Source organism: Rhamphochromis longiceps, linkage group LG5 (assembly GCF_057381845.1).
Source record: "Rhamphochromis longiceps isolate RC_006_pf linkage group LG5, R_longiceps_female_GT1.1, whole genome shotgun sequence".
NCBI classification, from domain to species: Eukaryota; Metazoa; Chordata; class Actinopteri; order Cichliformes; family Cichlidae; genus Rhamphochromis; species Rhamphochromis longiceps.
This window is the reverse complement of record NC_140561.1, coordinates 7,370,819-7,389,736: the sequence shown is the minus strand read 5'-3', so window position 1 is coordinate 7,389,736 and position 18,918 is coordinate 7,370,819. Positions and strand designations below refer to the sequence as shown.

Here is an 18,918-nt window from a genome sequence, read left to right as displayed (position 1 = left end):
TATCGGCCTATGAATGTTTTATATATGTGTATCTCCATTTTTCTCTCGAAGAAAAAAAATTACTTTTGATAAATTCACATTTAGTATTGATAGCAATGTATTTGTAGGTGTCATAGTTTGATGAACTTATTGTTTCAGGGATATTTAATTGAAAAAACTATCTGAATGTATTCATGAAAATGGCATCTATTTTTTTATGAAATATTAAGATCTTACAGAATCAGACAAATCTTCCAGATCTATAACAGTTTTATAAACTTTAAGACGTTACGTTTGGGCTGTTAGTAGGAAAGAATTGCTTAAGGCTGGCACTCTGCCCTGGCAACCGTCTCCCAACTTTGCTGTTTCTGGTCATAAAATTGCCATTTTCTGCCCAGTTAAGGAGGGCGGGACTGACCAAAAAGCAGGGACAGTAATTCTATAATTTTATTGGCTCAAATGATTAAAAAGGGGAGCCAATATGAACTAAAGCCACAGAGACCAAGCAGGCGCACTATGTTTTTGTTTGTGTGTGTGCACCTGGCCTGTGTGTGTTGGGGGAGGGGGAAGGGCAGGCAGGCAATCTTTAAGATGTCTGTAATGTTGCTGTTTTTCACTTCAGGAGCATGAATCCTTTTTCAGATAATCTTCCTATGATGATTCATTGTTTTCTATTGTCCACTGTAACCTATTTTCAAGTATTATTTTAATTAATAATTATTTTAATTATTATCTGAAAACAATTAAACACCTGAAAGGCCCTGGGGAACTTTTGTGGCTTTTGCATTTTTCGATTCCAAGCCATTTGCACTGTGTTTAATTGAATATAGCCAAATTCTCCAAAAAAAAGTTTGGTATAATTTTATTTCAAAATTCAAGTCTGACTTCCTTAAATTAGCTTCAGTGGCTAAGCTAACAATACACATCCTCTTAGAGCCCTAGTGGACGTTTTCGTCCCATTGACTTCCATTATAAACGCTATTTTTCACTGCAGAATTATTACCGTTAATGCCCTGGTGATTACTCATGTCTCCGTCTCGTTTTGGTCTATTGGCCTTAGAGTTGTAATTTTTTTATTTGTCCACCGGGTGGCGCCCTTGCTCCACATTTGACCCCAGGCTGGAAAACAGCGGGCTGCTTGGACAGACCTGCCGGAAATGAAGCCTCATTTCCGGCGTGCAGCACCGGCTTCGCCCGCTGATCGTGCGGGACCATTTTTTGGTCCCTAGGACCATGAGAGGGTGCTTTTTTTTTTTAGTCAACAGGAAATGACGTATTTGTTGTCACGTGGTATCGGACGTGTGGGCTGGAAAAAGCAGTCCCCGGTGATCGTGCCCCGGTGATCGTCGCGACTTACCCCGGCAACATGCACTTATTTCGGCCTAGAGGAGGAGCATTTGCCGCCTGGAGACCATTTTCTGGTCCTGAAAAAAAAAATAAAAGGCGATCGAAATGACTGTTTGTGCCAATCTTTAGTCCATCTAAAGGCCTAATTATAATAACAATCAAATATTACTTCAAATGTTTTTTTGGGAAAATATTTAGTTTTTTAGTTTTTTTTTTAGTTTTTTTGTAATTTAAAGGGTTAAAACAACGAAAATATAATTAAAACTTTATATGAATATTTCAGGGAGAAGTAGTTTTAAAAGACTGACCAATTTAAAGTGAAAAAAAAATTAATATTTAATATTTTTATTGCACTTTTTGGGCGTGGTCGATAGTGTGCATTTTATGAAATGCGCTCCTGGAAAAAAAATAAAAGGCGATCGAAATGACTCTTGGTGCCAATCTTTAGTCCATCCAAAGGCCTAATTATAATAACAAACGAATATTACTTCAAATGTTTTTTTTTTAAAATATTAAGTTTTTTTGTTTTTTGGGCCTAAAAAAACAGGGCGCTCATGTAATAAACCTGGGATTTAAAGGGTTAAAACAACGAAAATGTAATTAAAACTTTATATGAATATTTCAGGGAGAAGTAGTTTTAAAAGACTGACCAATTTAAAGTGGAAAAAAATATGAATATATAATCTTTTTATTGCACTTTTTGGGGGGTGGACGTTTAGGTCCATTAGGGCCTTTAGAGGGTGCATTTTTTAAGGGCCTACCAAGGGTTTTAAGTGGGGAAAAGAAAATTGTGATTTTTTTTCTGCGTTCCATCCAGAGTGAATTGGATAGACTTACATGTGCTGTAATATTTGTATGTATTTTATGAAGGCTCATAAGCGTTTAATTAATTTTCAGACCAACATTTTGTAAAGATAATTTGTGTTTTTACAAAAATATTGAAATGTTTTCAGGTATGTAAATATCAAGCAGGAACCTCAGAAACACACGTAGGGTTGAGGAAGTTCATGATGTGTTTGTTTTATATCAAAATGTGAAGAGATGACATGAAAGCAACAGGTGTTACTGTATTCTGTCAGAACTGGATCCAGCAGAAATGTATGAACCTGTTAATGTGTTTATTTTGCTTTTTTTTTTTTCAGAATGGCCTTAAGGAAACTGACTGACAACCAGCCTGAGACGCCGTATTTCCGGCCCCCACCCATTCATATCCGGGTGTTGAAATGTTGTGACCAGCTAAAGGTGATTCAATTCAATTTTATTTATATAGCATCAAATCACAACAGTCGCTTTAAGGCGCTTTATATTGTACAGTAGATCGTACAATAATAAATACAGAGAAAAACCCAACAATCATATGATGTAGACTTTCACATGTATGAACGTGACTATGGAGTAAGATCATAGAAATACATTTCTTTATTTATGTATTTATCAGGTGATCAGCTGGGTTACTGAGGATGGAGAGGTCAAAGCACTGTCAACAAAAAAAAATAAAGTGGCAGCAATCACAGACGGTGAAACAGTGCTGAAGATCACCTTGTTTGAAGAGTTCTCCTCCAAAGTAAAACAGGACATGTCCTACATGATGAGGGGACATGAGCTGAGGGGCCAAGCTCCCCCTTATCTCATCAATATCACTGCGAGGACACAGTTCTTTAAAGCTCCTGCCCTGGCAGTCTCGGAGGCCCTCATCATAAAGGCGGAGGAGCTGCTTAATCCACCTTCCCCAGCAACACCACTAAAGATGAGCCCAACATCTGGAGGGCTCATGACAGTGGAAGGGGAGGTTGTGGAGGTAAATATTTGTGGTTCCATCAGAATTGATATTGCTTCAGGTTTTCAAAGAAACCATTACTTTTTTGTCTTTAAAAGTAAAAATAATAATTTTATTGTTCTTGTCAAACAAACACAAAATTGTGAGAACAAGATCAACCACTATTATTTTGTAAATGGTTGTAGATTTATCATTAACAACAATAATAAAATAATAGATGTAGTAAGTCAAGAAAGTAGCACCTAGATGTACACACACAGATTTATGCAATCACTATAACTGACATTATATTTTAATTGAATTTTCAGTGTTCGGCAGTGAGGACAGTTTGCTCAGGCAAACAACTGGTGCCAATACGCACTCTCCAGCTAAAACAGGTAATGGTGCAACTAAAGTGTAATATTGAAAATGGTGAAAATAGGCATATTTGAGATTTCCATTAGTTAATGAATAAATGTTTCATTCTGTCATTTTTGTGATTTCAGGATGGACATACCATGACTGTCTCCTTGTGGAGGGAGGCGTCAATTGTTGACGTTCGTGTGGGAGATCAGGTAAAGATCTCCCATGTGAAAGTGCACCGCTCCGCCTATGGAGTACAGCTCCAGTCAACTTCCCATACAAAGACTGAGGTATGAAGAAGCCATATGTTTGTACCAACATGTAATAGCAATGTCATTTGCCAAAATGTTTAGAATTATAGGTGGTCCAAAAGATTGACTCTGTTCATCTGGACGTAGCATTTTCAAGTGGGAGAAATGTTTCATCACTCATCCAAGTGACTTCTTCAGTCTCAGCGGACTGCAGGTTTCTGTGGTCTTTGATCAGTGCCCGTGACAATTTGTATATTACTGACCAATTAACTGACCTCCCAGCCTATTGCTTCTTCAGTGGGCTAGTTTCAGTCATTATGCAATGTACTGTTTAAAAGATTGGGTAAAACAGACTGAAGAAGTCACCTGGATGAGTGACAAAAATTTCTCCCACTTGAAAATGCTACGTCCAGATGAACAGAATCATCCTTTTGGGATTTACTTACATGGATCATTGAGCATGCATCAAGACGTGATTACCATATTAAATATATGCTTTTTGTGTATTGACAGACAAAGGAAGATGAAAGTACTCAAGTAACTGTAGTTGGTGTGGACACTGCAGAGCAGTGCAGTGCACTGCAGTCCACCCAGCTGCAAGTTCTCCTTCTAACTGGAGAAACCCTCTTCATTGAAGAGGAAATGTGGAAGCCCTACGAGGAGGAGTTTGAGAAGCACAGGATCACTTTTACTGTAAAAATCAAAGGAAAACAAATAGTACACATAAAAAAACCAGAATAAATATATATAGATATAGATATATATAGATATATATATAGATATAGATATATATAGATATATATATAGATATAGATATAGATATAGATATGTATATATATATATAGATCTATATATATAAATATAGTTCATTTGTTTTGTTTGTATTTTTTAAAATGTTCAAGTTGCTATGTTCATTCATTTAAACAATATTTAAAAGTTATAGTTTCAACTGCATTCTTATGCTAAGTGTTTTTTAATCTGATAAAATCTAATAAATAGCTGAAAATGCATAAAGCAGTCTCATGTTTATTAAATGAAACAGAAGACATGGTTTATAAAACACTCTCTAATGTACAGTTACATTGCATGCTCTGTACAGAGCTTAACAGACTTTTTAAGCACTTAAAACCTTCGATAAAGAACACTCCTGTAGGCCAACAACTGCCTATCTGTATGTTCAACATCATATAATACTGTTTTTATGTGTGTTTTTTAGAAGGCTGAAAGATTATATATGTTTTTCTTAAACAGTTTGAAAACATTAATAACAGTCAGTTTCAGTTTCCCTAAGTGTTGTGGTGTATTAGCTTCTGTGCTGGCTGAAGCCTATCAGGGCAAGTCCATTTAGCTCAGAATTCATATGATTACTACCAGTGTTTATTAGAGTAAAAGAAATAAATGTGAGAAGAACATGTGAGTAGTTTCTTTTAAAAAGCCTCATGGCAATGGGGATAAAGACCCTCCTGAACCTCTGAGTCCTGCAGTGCAGTAAGATGACCCTCTCACTGCAGTTCATCTTGTCCTGTGAGGATGCTTAGGTGGCTGTATTTATTGTTCTCCATTTTAGATTACAACTTCTTCCTCATCTGCTCTGCACGATGTCTGACTGACTCAACATCTTTGCAGACTGTCCTGCATTGTTTTGTTTTGTTTTTAGGTCTGGTGAACTCTTTACCACCTCCTTGGTGTTGGTGTTCAGGAGAAGACTGTTGTCATTGCTTCAGTCAGTTAAACAAATCTATACTAGAAAAATTTGCATTTCCTGCGAAAATGCAGTGTGCATGCTGTAAAGCTGAAGCTGTCTGCTGAAAATAGTTGAAAATAGCTGAAGAAGCTGAAGAAATCAAAGTCAGTGTTTAAAAAGTTGTTGAAATTTTAATAACTTTGCAGAACAACATCAAGTTAGCAAAAATGTAATAACTTATCAGAAATGCAATAACTTAGAAGAAACATAACAATTCAGCAGAAATGTTGTAGTTTACCAGAAGCTACAACTTAGCAGAAATGTAATAATTTAGTCAAAAATTAATAACTTGGCAGAAATATTACAACTTACCAGAACTGCTATAATTTTGCAGAAATGTAATTATTAGGAAAAAAATTTATACAGATAACAGCTGAAAACGATGAAGTAACCTCAAAGTTACTTGTTTAACTGTGAAAAATGACCAGAAACATTAGAAAAGAAAGAAAACCAATTCAATTCAATTTATATAGCGCCAAATCACAACAAAAGTCACCTTAAGGCGCTTCATAGATACAGAGAAAAACCCAACAATCATATGACATATGACCCCTATGAGCAAGCACTTTGGCGACAGTGGGAAGGAAAAACTCCCTTTTAACAGGAAGAAACCTCCAGCAGAACCAGGCTCAGGGAGGGGCGGCCATCTGCTGCGACCGGTTGGGGTGAGAGAAGGAAGACAGGAATACCAGCCAGCAGATAAACTGATGTGAAACAAAACCAAGGTAAAATTGCAGAATTTACACAGTTGGTGAAATGTAAAAATGGCAACATAAAAACCCCAAACAAACAAACAAAAAAAACCCAAACAACATTTAGTTAATAAATGCACAAGATGATTCGATGATAAATATGGTACCAATCTACAAAATATTGTCGAAATGAAGTCCACATTGTGATATATTTCAGGTGTGGAGAGTCACACAGCTAAACAATCGATGTGCATATTTAAAGAATCAAATAAAGAACATTGTTGTGGAATAAATTACAGTGAATAATAATCACTGCCCTGCGTTAGAGAGTGACTTATGATGAGGTATTAATTGGCTTAACTTTACCTCTAACAGCTTTTCAGATAGTGCTGTGACCAGGGTGAAATCCATCATAAAGTAACTGTAAACAGTAGAACCATTAGCATGAATGTTATGGTTCTACCCTGATCAAAACTCAAGTCTGCTGTTTGACCTGATATAAAATGATAAAGAGGAACACATATAAATGACCTTTATGAACTTTTCAAAATGACTTTATATGTCTGACCCATTATCTATATATATTAGAGCAGATGTGGAAAACCACTGTTAGACCTACTCTATACTAACACAAACACAGTCAAAAATTCATTGCTAGTGTGACATGTGGTCCTTTTTGCCTTTGACCAATGATATGCTGGTTACTTGGACCAGTTTAGTATTTGCTGTCACAGAGGAATGTTAACCATAAATCCAAAAGACAAAACTGAAAAAATATGTTAATTGCAAACATGTTTTTGCTTAGTAAGAGGATTGAAATTACATGGAAACTGTCACCTTAAAGCCTCATTGTAAATATCATCACAAACAGATGTTTTCCACACGGTTAACAAAGCTCCACCACATCCAATCACTGCATATAAATCTAAAAGAAAACAACAACAAATAAAATGTAATTAACACAAGTGAAGTCTAAGGAGCTTGGAAAGAAAAGCGTCTGGACTTCTTTGAGTTCCTTGAAGACGTTTCACCTCTCATCCGAGAAGCTTCTTCAGTTCTAAGGGTCAATGGTGGAGAGTCCCAGATTTAAACCCAGTGGGAGTTTCCCCCCAAAGAGGGACAAAGAACCCCCTGATGATCCTCTACCTAATCACATGAGCCAAGGTGTGAAAGTGGGTGTGGGTCCCAATCAGCCAGGGTTTTGGGTGAGCTCATTGTGAAACCTGGCCCCACCCTATCATGTGATCTCCCGAGGTCAGGAAATCACCCACGCCCACTCCCAGGGTGTGAGTGGACGTTACGGTGTCTGGGGAGGGAACTCAAAACTGGATTATAGATGGCAGACAGTTGGTGTCATAAACCACCGCCTCTGTTTAAAGATGGTCGCTCACAGTGGACGTAAATGGCTTCTTTCACTCCTCCATCTGTCCAAAATGTGAACATTGGCATCCTCAAAGACTGACCTTTGTCCTTTAGATGCAGATGAACTGCTGAGTCTTGTCCCGTGGAGGTGGCTCTTCTATGTTGTGCCATGTGCTTGTGAAGTGGCTGTTTGGTCTCTCCGATGTAGAAGTCTGGGCATTCCTCGCTGCACTGTACAGCGTACACCACATTGTTAAGTTTGTGTTTAGGAGTTTTGTCTTTCGGGTGAACCAGTTTCTGTCTGAGTGTGTTACTGGGTCTGAAGTACACTGGGATGTCGTATTTGGAGAAAACTCTCCTGAGTTTTTCTGATACACCGGCTACATAGGGGATGACAATGTTGTTGTGTCTGTCTTTCTTATCCTCCCTCGCTGGTGTCTGATGTTCTTTTCTGTGAAGCTGGAATGCAGGCACACTGGACGAGCTTATTCTAAAAAATACAGAAAAAGGAACATTTTATTTGTGTTAAGGCCTAAAAACTACAAATAAGTTATACAATGAACAATATTGAAATACCTTATAGGTGCTGCAGGCCATATAACCAGAATCCAGAGCAATCTCACACTCACATGATGGTGAGGAAAGACATGAGCTCTGCAATGAGGTTTGAAGGCCTCAGTTGGGACACGGAAGAACTCAGAAGACAGCAATACCTGCACAGAGAGACAGAGTAGAAAAAGCATAGATTTGTAATCCATAATGTGAATTAAAACTCAAAAAGTGTCAACAAGTATAATCATTTGAGTGTGGAATTATTTATGCAATAAACAGGATTTTAATTAATTAATTGAATTAAAAAACACTGACATTTTTTTTTTAAATCAAAGATAAAGAATCATACCGCTCTCTGCTCTGAGGATCACTGAGCATCTCTGACAGGAAATACAGTTTCCTCAGTATGAGTCATCATTGATGGTCTCAGAGGTGTGTAGTGTGGCAGCATGATGATGGTCTCCAGATCAGGCAGGAGGTCAGGTGATGGGTGTGTCATCTTCTCCATTGAAGACACACTGGTATGGCAGTTCATAACACAGCAGTCTCCTTGTGGCATGTAGTTATCTGTGCAGTCCAGCACTGATGGATCAAGTTTGGCTCAGCAGTTCATGAAGATGGTGTTAAGATGTTGTTGTTTCAGCTGAGGATGGTGAAGTTTGAAGGTTTTGCCACAAAGGAGACTGTGCCGTGTCTGAAAAAATATATCTACAAAACAAGTGCTTTTAACACCACCCACCCAGCTCAGCCCCCAAGTGTCTATGTAATGCTGGTATGGGGTGTCGGTTACTAAGTCTAATTAGTACATAGGGGATGACAATGTTGTTGCATCTGTCTTTCTTATCCTCCCTCGCTGGTATCTGATGTTCTTTTCTGTGCATCTTTGCTGACTTTATAAACGCCCAATTAGGATATCCACACGTTTTGAGTGCTTCCTTTACATGTGTGTGTTCCTTCTTTTTCCCTTCAGGCTTAGAGGGAACATGTTCTGCCCGGGGGGGGGGGATGTGTCCTAATTACTCCAAGTTTGTGTTCCAGAGGGTGATGGAAGTCAAAGAGGAGGTACTGGTCCGTGTGTGTGGGCTTCCGGTAAACTTCGATGTTGAGTTTGCCGTTCTCTTCAATGTGCACAGCGCAGTCCAGGAAAGGCAGACAGTCGTCCTTTGTGTCTTCCCTGGTGAACTTGATGTTTTTATCCACGGCGTTAATGTGCGCAGTGAAGGATTCCACTTCTTGCCTTTTGATTTTGACCCAGGTGTCGTCTACATATCTCTACCAGTGGCTGGGTACTCTTCCTTTGAAAGAGCCAAGAGCCTTCCTTTCCACTTCCTCCATGTAAAGGTTGGCTACAACAGGTGACACAGGGGAACCCATGGCACAGCCATGTTTTTGTCTGTAGAAACCCTCGTTGTATTTGAAATATGTAGTGGTGAGGCAGAGGTCTAACAGTGTGCACATCTGATCGGGTGTGAAGTTGGTCCTGTCTTCCAAGGAGCTGTCTTCTTGCAGTCGTTTTCTGACAGTCTCCACTGCCTCTGTAGTGGGTATGCAAGTGAAGAGAGAGACTACATCAAAGGACATCATGAGAACCTTCACAGACATGACACAAGGGAAGACTTTTGATTTAATAACTAAGCTTAAAACAAGTGTTACCTTTGAATATTTGTGGGAAAAATCTGATGCTACCCCAAGAATACAAAGCCACACTGGAAATGATGACAGGCTTGCAGCCCTCTGTCTTCCTGGAGTGAGGTGCCCGATCAGTAGAAGTGAATTGACAGAAGTCAGTGTCTGTAAGAGTGGCCAAACACTGATACTCTGTCCACTTGCGTAGAGTCTAAGAAGCTGGAATGCAGGCACACTGGACGAGCTTGTTCTAAAAAATACAGAAAAAGGAACATTTTTTTTGTCTGTAGAAACCCTAAAAACTACAAATAAGTTATACAATGAACAATGTTGAAATACCTTATAGGTGCTGCGGGCCACATAACCAGAATCCAGAGCAATCTCACACTCACATGATGGTGAGGAAAGACATGAGCTCTGCAATGAGGTTTGAAGGCCTCAGTTGGGACACGGAAGAACTCAGAAGACAGCAATACCTGCACAGAGAGACAGAGTAGAAAAAGCATAGATTTGTAATCCATAATGTGAATTAAAACTCAAAAAGTGTCAACAAGTATAATCATTTGAATGTGGAATTATTTATGCAATAAACAGGATTTTAATTAATTAATTGAATTAAAAACACTGACATTTTTTTTTATCAAAGATAAAGAATGATACCTCTCTCTGCTCTGAGGATCACTGAGCATCTCTGACAGGAAATACAGTTTCCTCAGTATGAGTCATCATTGATGGTCTCAGAGGTGTGTAGTGTGGTAGCATGATGATGGTCTCCAGATCAGGCAGGAGGTCAGGTGATGGGTGTGTCATCTTCTCCATTGAAGACACACTGGTATGGCAATTCATAACACAGCAGTCTCCTTGTGGCATGTAGTTATCTGTGCAGTCCAGCACTGATGGATCAGGTTTGGCTCAGCAGTTCATGAAGATGGTGTCTGAAAAAATATATCTAACAAAACACGTGCTTTTAACACCACCCACCCAGCTCAGCCCCCAAGTGTCTATGTAATGCTGGTATGGGGTGTCGGTTACTAAGTCTAATTAGTGCATCAGAAAGCGGGGGCTACACCTAAAGCCCACACTTTTTGATGTCTTTGTTTATTAGCAGCTTTTTCCAGCTGCTCAGAGAATTCTGACTTGGCCTTTATCCACCCAAACCCAAACCCACCCGGATAAAGGCCAAGTCAAACTCACACACCATACCAGCATTACATAGACACTTGGGGGGTGATCTGGGTGGGTGGTGTTAAACTGTAGTCGGGAACTTTCAGAAAACTATCCATTTACTTCTACATCAGTTTTTATACACATTCTGTAAGCTGTACTAATGTTTTTCTCTACATAATGTATCATTATAGACATCTCTGGTAGCCTAAAGATAGTTTATAACTTTTGACATTTTTTACCTGTAAAACATGATAAGCAAAAACTCATTCATCACAAAAACTTTTGATTCTACAAAAGCTACTATAATCAAGAAAATATAATTGTCTGTATTTATTCATGTGACCCATAATAAATACCTGCATTTATGTGGGATTTATTTATTTACTATTTCATATTTTCAAGCCCTTGGAGGGGAAGATCTCGTTTGTTGAGCTACATACGTCACAGTAAAAAGATTTAGTCATTTAAAACATGAGAATAAAAGAAATGATGTTGGTTTAATAAATGTTGCAGCACATTTCAGATCAGAGGTGCATGATAGCAGATGTTCTCTGCTCTGCATGAAGTTCAGCAATGATTTGGTGAAATGATTAATAACATTGCAATAAGAAAGGGTCTTCTTACAGACAGAGTAGGGAAGACAATTTTTTCAATGAAAAATATTTTTCATACTCTACAATCAGTAAACTCTGTAACAAACATGATCTGTAATTGTTTCAAAACTCACCAGACGACTTCATGATTGGCTCGAGGACAGGACACAAAACACAGGGTTGTGGTAACTGTAATATGATCTCAGAACACCTGAATATAGACATTTCTGTGGCTGAGAAATAAAAATGAGGTCAAGCAGGGTGTTCTTGTCTGTAGTGCCAGAAGTGATCAGCTGTGAATACCCTCTCGACTGAAACTGCTCCAGAATCTGTTTTCTTCCACTCTGCAACTGGTTCTCATTAAAATCTCCACACACAATTATTGGGTGACAGTCCATTATTTCAAGTGAATCTAAAAGACTTACCAGGTTTTGCATGAATGGTGTCAAACTGTAGTCAGGGGGTCTGTACACAACAGCAATGAGTGCAGGGAATGGAGCCTGAACCTTCAACACTAAAAACTCAAGATCAGTGACATTATGTAGATACTGTTTTACCTGAACCTGAAAATGATTCCTCAAATACACAACAACTCCACCACCACTTCTGCTGGCCATGTGAGGAAAGTTTGTGTAGGACACATGTCTGTTGCGTTTGAACATGGTGTAGCCATCCAAATGAAGACTGTCTGCAACAAAGGAGCCTTGAAGGTGAGACTCAGTGAGACACAAAACATCTGCTAAACACATTTCATGATGACTCTTGATGTCACTGATGTGAGATGGCAAACCCTCTGTATTGTGATGGATCAGTGTAAGAGTGTCAAGTCTGCTGGCTGTTTCTCTGACCTGAAGAAGAGGCATCATTTCCTCAACACTGGCTTGTCTCATGGTTTGGAGCGCTGCAGTTACCTCGGGATTGGCGTAAATCTTTTTCTCATCCAAGTCCTGCAAATAGAGTCCACTGAGAGACGTCACCCTGCTGAGAGCAACGTAAGCCATACCTGGTTCAAAAATGTTCTTCATTGAAACTACAGCTGTCTGTGTTGTAAGACCCTGAGTTTTGTGAATTGTGCAAGCGAATGCTAGCTTTACAGGAAACTGTCTGCGTACTGCTCCTTTAAACTTCAGACTCTCCTCTGCTCTCTCAATGTAAACCAGATCATCAGAAGCTGCATTAGCACTGCGGTTGTGTCTCATAGGCTGCCGGTTGTCCATCCTGAGCCCCAGTTTAATTATGTGTCCATCATTTTCAGATCTCACCACCTTTACCAGTATACCAAAAGCACCGTTGACCAAACCGTTTAGTGTGTCCAAGTTTCTGGTCAGCATGACTCGAGCTCCTTCAGCAACATTCAGAGTGTCAGGTAAATCATTTCTCCCACCTGTAAATGGTTTGTCTCTTCGTTCCATTCTGCCTGTACATTTATCCTTCTGGAAATCGTCTGCATTGATGATTATGATGTTTGAATGAAGCTTCTTCAGGGTATCTGTGTTGTGGGATTCCACATTCTTGTTGGTGGCATAAATGTGTAAGACCTCAGTTGGACATTCTTCTGGTGCAGTCACAGCCTGTGACAACAAATCTCTGTCGCACTGAGAAAGCTCATCTGTCTTTTCTTTGACTCTAATCCTGTTCAGCATCTCTGCAAAGGCCACATCATCTTTCTGACGCATGATCTCGGTTAGAGTGATCATCTGAAAATGTTCCTGCCATAGGTCAATCTGTTCTGGATCGTAAACACAGAGAGGTTTAGACTGTCGCACTGGTGGCAGCTGGTAAAAATCTCCAACAGCTAAAACTGACATTCCACCAAAAGGTCTCTGAGTGCCTTTGATTTGTTTCAGTCTTGCATCCACATAAGCAAAAAGGGGTTTTGAAACCATTGAAATCTCATCAATAACAATAATTTCAGCATTCATCAGCTCAGATCTGACTTCATCCAGTTGGTTACCAAGTCCTTGAATGGGTGGTTTCAGACTCCTGGGTAGTTTCAGTAGAGAATGTAATGTAGAGCCATTGATAGAAAAAGCTGCTGTACCGGTAAATGAAGTCAGTAAAACAGTTGGATTTGATATGTCAGCTTCTTCTGCATTAGCAGGCAGTCTGCTCAGGATCTTTGATGCTTCAGAATGAATACACTTAATCAGATGTGACTTTCCAGTTCCTGCACCACCATTGATATAGAAGAAAAATGGATCTGGGTTCAAACCACAAACTCGCTGAATACACCAGTCTCTTATGGCATAGAACACGCAGGCCTGCTTCTGGTTCAGATTCTGATACATTACACGTACCACGGCTGGATCTACTGCAGGTTGTTCTCTGATGGCTCTGATCTCTGTTACAGCATCAGACTGACGACTGTAGTCAGGGACATTCTCCTGTTCGTTCTCATCATCAGAATGTCTCTCAGGAAGATTCTCATCACATTGCAGCCTCACAACTTCAGATTCAGGAGCAAGATTACACCATTCATCAATCACAACATCCCTATTTTGTTCAAACTCTTCCAGTGCACTCTCAATATCCTCAGAGTTCTTCTCATACTTGTCTTTATTTCTTTTCACAACCCTTTTCACAGACTCACTGTGGTCTGAACATGGAAGTCGTACAAAACCTGAGTTGTAGAAGGACTGATAGGTTTGGAACCCTTGTGGTTTCAGTTCCTGCTCTGATCTGTGTGGAAGGTAAAGTCTCAACAGTCGACCATAATATTGCTCAGGATCTTTTTCCTGTGAACAGTGGTAATATCTGATTATAGCTGGTTTATCATTCTTTCGCCTTTGTACAAATCCAAGCTGGTTTAGAAGAGGAAGCACATCTTTTCCTTCATTTGGACCACTCACCAACCTGCACAAGGCAGCAAAATCAGCCAGTGACATTTCCTCATATTCTGGGGTCTCAGGTCTGCATTTGTATTTATCACTCAAACTTGTCATCCAAATATTACAACTGTCGTGTGTTGTGCTTTCCAGGAAGCTCATGGGCCGACTCATTTTTACTGGGTTATCATCTGTTGGTACAAATACAACACTGCGGGAACATTTTTTCATTTTTAGGCCACAGACTCGAGTCACACACTCCTGTGCGCTGATTTCTCTCTTTTTTGAGTAAGCCTGCATCACAGCTCTCATTTCATCACACTCATTGACGGTGTTCTTATCAGAGTTGTCAATAACTGTCTTCAGGTATTCAGAGAGGCCAGATTCTTTCTTTGTTATATATTTACAGAGGTATTCTATACATGAATAGGCATTCAAAATGAATGAGACATCTAAATTAGAGTTCCAGGCTTCAAGCAGGTCTGGGTTGTAATTGTTGATCCAACACTCATTTGGGTCACGTTTCAGAATCAGAGCTGTTTTCTTGTTTATGTCTTGGAGGCATTGTTCATACTCATTCATTGTTAAGTTGCATCGTGACAGAATCTGCTCTATGGTGAGGGAAGCAGCTTCAGGTTCCTTCAGCAGGTTCAACAAAGGTCTGAGTTTGGCTTTTGCAGCTTCAGTGTCTGAATCCTCATCCTTTCTCACAATCATTGTTCTTGTGGCTGGTGGTTTGGGAAACCCAAATCTACAACCAGAGTTCACACTCTTAAAGCATGTCTTTGTGTGGTTTTTGCTGTGCTTTTGTAGTTCAGTGACTTTTTTGTGCAGTTCAGGTTGTTTTTCTGGATCAGGGAGTTGAGCTGAGATGTATCTGTCAACAAAGTCACAGACAGTTTGGTCGTCATCCACATCTGCTTCTACCTTTTCTCGAATCCACAGCAACATGTGTATATGTGGACTACCTCTGTGCTGGAACTCAACTCTGTAAAAGTAATCAATGATCTCACCAAGGGGCTGTGCAGGAGAAAAAAGCAAATCTCTGAACAAAGCCTCAACACGTTTATCAAACATTCGCATGGTGGTTACTGGATTTGATCTTAGAATTTCACACTTTTCTGACCAGTCCAGGGCTTCAAAATCAACCTCTTCACCTTGCTGTCTCTTTATTGCTTGAATCACTTCAGGCCATCTCATCTCAGCAGCAGAGAAAGTGACAAAGAACTGAGGTGTTCCTATTTGGCGAACCATGCTGAATAGATCTCTGGTAGTTTTCTGCCAGTAAGCTGGAGTTCCTCTGAGTGGCTGCATAAATCTGATTGCATCTTTATTTCTTACCAGCTTCTCTACTTCTGTCTTACTTTGTAACATTCCTGATGTGATTTTGCGTCCATCTTTGGTCATAGTTTTACCTTTCCTTAGCTGTATCGTCATACTGGAATTAGCCAAGTGTATTTCAGTGACAAACTGTGAGAAAAACAGGTAATTTGTGTCTTTAGCAAATCTTGCATCAATGTTGAAAAGCCTTGATTTGAAGTAAGCACTTGGTGTGAGTTTAAGAAGTCTCTTTTCATCCAGTGTATTCTGACCAGTAGGAAACTGCACAGGAAATGCCATGGCTTCCAAATGAGGAGTTCTGAAGAAGCTAACAGGATTGTTTCTTTCTGCAGGAGCCACACAATATGTGTTATCACTGAAACAGAGAATCTCTTCTGAAATGTCTACAGGCTGCAGACAACTTTCTAGAGCAAAACCTCCATTGTTCAAATCACTTTCTGGTTCATCTGGATTTTGTTCCTCTGGTTGTTCATCACAGGATTGCATATTAATATCTTGGTCACTTTGAGACTCACTTTCACACAAAAGGGCATCTTTTTCATAGTTGTCAATTTCCATTAAATCTGCTTCATTATAATCATCACTTGCCATGCTGGCTTCATCACTGCTGTCATCATCAGGTAACGTTGGATCACAAAGCAATGCATCATCTCTGATAATAATATCTGTGTACTGTGGATGAATTTGTTTCAGTTTACGCAGAGCTTGAATGAGTTTAGACCAGGTGACAGTCTGGAACAGCTGATGGCCTTTGTAGCACAGTCGTCTTTTCAGCTTTATCCTCATGATCTGTGATTGGCTTCTGATCCTCGGTAAACTGTCAACTGTTTGTTGGACCTCAGATGGTACACACACCACATTACCACGTATGAGTCTCTGTCTCCCCTTTGGAAGAGGAATAATCTTAGCAAATGGTATGCATTTGGCAATCAGATGTCTCTCCAGAATGTTGAGATCACAAAGTTCAGCTGGAATATCCTGCAGTTCTAAACCATTAACAGCAGCAAGCCTGGGCATGCATCCACTTTTGAGGGAACTGTGACATGTGTGACAGATATACTCTTTTTTTCTCTCAACAGGAAAGCTGCAGTGATCATGACATGCTTCATCACACACATGAACAAATTTACCAGTTAGGCACTGATGAGCTACAGTCTGGTGTTTTGAGTAATTTTCTCTTTTGCAGATTTTCACCTGATTAGGAAAAGAAGCTTTTAGACAAACAGTACAAACATAAGATGGTGCTGACTTAATGTTTGATCTGAAACGAGATATGGCCTCATTCATTAAAGTGTTCTCTGGATGACACTGTAAACTCTCAGCTGGTCGATGCATCTGGCGATATTTCCGTTTTATATTCATTGCACATCTGATATTATGCATCTGTCTGAAAGAAAAACCGTTCCAATATTTTACTCTCATTCGTTCTCTCATATTGTCCTTGTGTTGTTGCTGAAATTGTTTTTCTTCTCCATACCGCTTTGTCATATAAGATCGTTTTTTCTGTTTAAAATCTTCGCTTTTTTTATATAGGTTATATACATATGACCTCATGTAAGCTTTATGTTTCTCTCTGAATCCAGCACAAGTTCTGTATATTCTTCTTATACGCTCTTTCTGCTTTTCTCTGAATAGGGGATTGTCTTTATATGTCCTTATGACACATTCTCTTTTTCTCTCTCTAATTTTAGCACTTTCCCTATACATCTTTCTTAAATGTTCTCTCTGTTTCTCCTTATAGGTAGCATTTAATTTATACAATTCATTTTTGTACATGCTCTTTTTCTGTCTGTGATCAGGATCATTACACTTCTTAGTTGAGTTTTTTTTCTTTGTCTTGAAGCTTTCATCAAACCTGTACATCTGCCTTTCTTTCTTCTTCTGATTTTCCTTTCTCTGTGGTACTTTTTCTTGGGCTAATAATCTTCTCCTTATTTTTCTCCTTTGCTGTTTATTATATTTCAGCAGTTTATCTGAGAGTTCCTCTGTTATATTAGTTAAACAGTAGGCAGTGTTTGAATCATTCTGAGGAACAGAATCTGATGTTACCTGCGTTTCTCTCACAGAGGATGCAGATGTTTCTTTTTCTAAATACTCAGAAGGAAGATGGTTGTTTTCAGTAGCAGCTGTCTCATTTGAATAATCCACTCTGGATGATGTCACTTCAGTCGTTAAAGTGTCTCTCACAGTCTTCTGTGTCTGGTCAGTAGATCTTTGGGAGTTTATTTCATGAACACGTTCATTTAAAGCTGGTGCTGTAACAGTTGTAGCTGTTTGTCTGTATTCGGTGGTTTGATTAGCATCTCTTTGGTCAGCAGCGTTTTCACTGTGAAACTCGATGGGCTGTAGCTCATAAGTGCAGCTTGGTGCGATGCTGAACATTCTGTACAAACGTTTGATCCTGTCAATCATGTCATTAAGACGTGTGAATTTCAACATAACTGCAGTTCCACCACTTACACTTAGCGACAATGGCATACCAGTAGACTTACGTGGGTGAGGATCAAAATATGCATATTCACCTGAAGTCAGCCTGCTAACAGCGATGACTGTTCCTCCCATGACTAGCAAAGCATAGCGAACGTCTGAAGCCAAACACTGTAGTCCCTGTTCAAGGCTCGGAAAGTGATCTGTACCATCAAATGTGCCGTAATGAGCAAACTGAGACATGTCGACTTGATACTCGTGTGTGCGGCTGGTAACAACTGAAGGAAGTTCATCGCAGGCTAGAAACACACTGTTCACAAACCTCAGTCTGGCATCTGAATAGACGGCATGGCCTTTGTCCAACACACGGTTTAGATCTGCTCTGGTAATGAATTCATCCTCGTGTAAGAATGACAGGAAAACCAAGCTGTTAGCCATGCATTGCTGATTCCGGTACTTTCCATACCTAGGAGCGGCCTGGCTTCGGGAAGCACAGACGCTACTCACTCGTGGACTTTCACTGTTTGTAACCTGTACATGAGACTGTCCTGGAGCTTGTCCATCATGCTGTGTTTGTACAGTTAGCTGGGGTTTAGTCTGGATTACCTGCATAACTCCAGGCTCTGGGACAGACACTGAGGGAACACTTCTCTTTACCACATCTGCATAAGACACTGTGGCTGTCTGAACACTGCTCTGCACTTCTGTGCTGGGAAAAGCTGAAACACACACCTTTACCTGCTCACTGCTCTGAGAAACATTCACCTGTTCTTTCTGCTTTTGCCATCTAAGCTTCTGGGACTGCGACCTTTGACTTTTTCTTGGCATTTTGCTGAAGTACAATCTGGAGCTTATATGTGGTTATACACAAATATAAACAAAACTGAACCTTG

The 18,918-nt window shown here is 39.6% G+C and overlaps 2 protein-coding genes and 2 long non-coding RNA genes across 5 annotated transcripts; all 4 read right to left on the bottom strand.

Annotated features, from left to right (window-relative positions):
- Positions 1-7,428: 7,428 nt before the first annotated feature.
- LOC146669132 (uncharacterized) lies at positions 7,429-9,176 on the bottom strand. Its single transcript, XR_014911680.1, has 3 exons — positions 8,396-9,176; positions 8,071-8,207; positions 7,429-7,984 (listed from the first exon to the last, which is right to left on the bottom strand). It is a non-coding gene; the product is annotated as an uncharacterized LOC146669132 (long non-coding RNA).
- Positions 9,177-9,243: 67 nt separating this feature from the next.
- On the bottom strand, positions 9,244-10,631 carry LOC146669131 (uncharacterized). The gene is made up of 4 exons (XR_014911679.1): positions 10,333-10,631; positions 10,012-10,148; positions 9,700-9,922; positions 9,244-9,581 (listed from the first exon to the last, which is right to left on the bottom strand). It is a non-coding gene; the product is annotated as an uncharacterized LOC146669131 (long non-coding RNA).
- An 871-nt stretch (positions 10,632-11,502) lies between these two features.
- Positions 11,503-13,754, bottom strand: LOC146669130 (ATP-dependent DNA helicase PIF1-like). 2 transcript variants are annotated; one of them, XM_085405581.1, is made up of 3 exons: positions 12,281-13,754; positions 12,034-12,120; positions 11,907-11,946 (listed from the first exon to the last, which is right to left on the bottom strand). In XM_085405581.1, exons 1-3 carry the CDS (start codon positions 13,718-13,720, stop codon positions 11,941-11,943), a joined length of 1,533 nt encoding a protein of 510 aa, XP_085261707.1. In that variant the 5' UTR covers positions 13,721-13,754; the 3' UTR covers positions 11,907-11,940. The 2 variants fall into 2 exon arrangements, with proteins under 2 accessions (XP_085261705.1, XP_085261707.1); XM_085405579.1 differs by having other exon boundaries at positions 11,503-11,946; positions 12,034-13,754.
- A 1,200-nt stretch (positions 13,755-14,954) lies between these two features.
- On the bottom strand, positions 14,955-18,853 carry LOC146669129 (uncharacterized). The gene is made up of 2 exons (XM_085407785.1): positions 17,786-18,853; positions 14,955-15,008 (listed from the first exon to the last, which is right to left on the bottom strand). Exons 1-2 carry the CDS (start codon positions 18,851-18,853, stop codon positions 14,955-14,957), a joined length of 1,122 nt encoding a protein of 373 aa, XP_085263911.1.
- Positions 18,854-18,918: the final 65 nt, after the last annotated feature.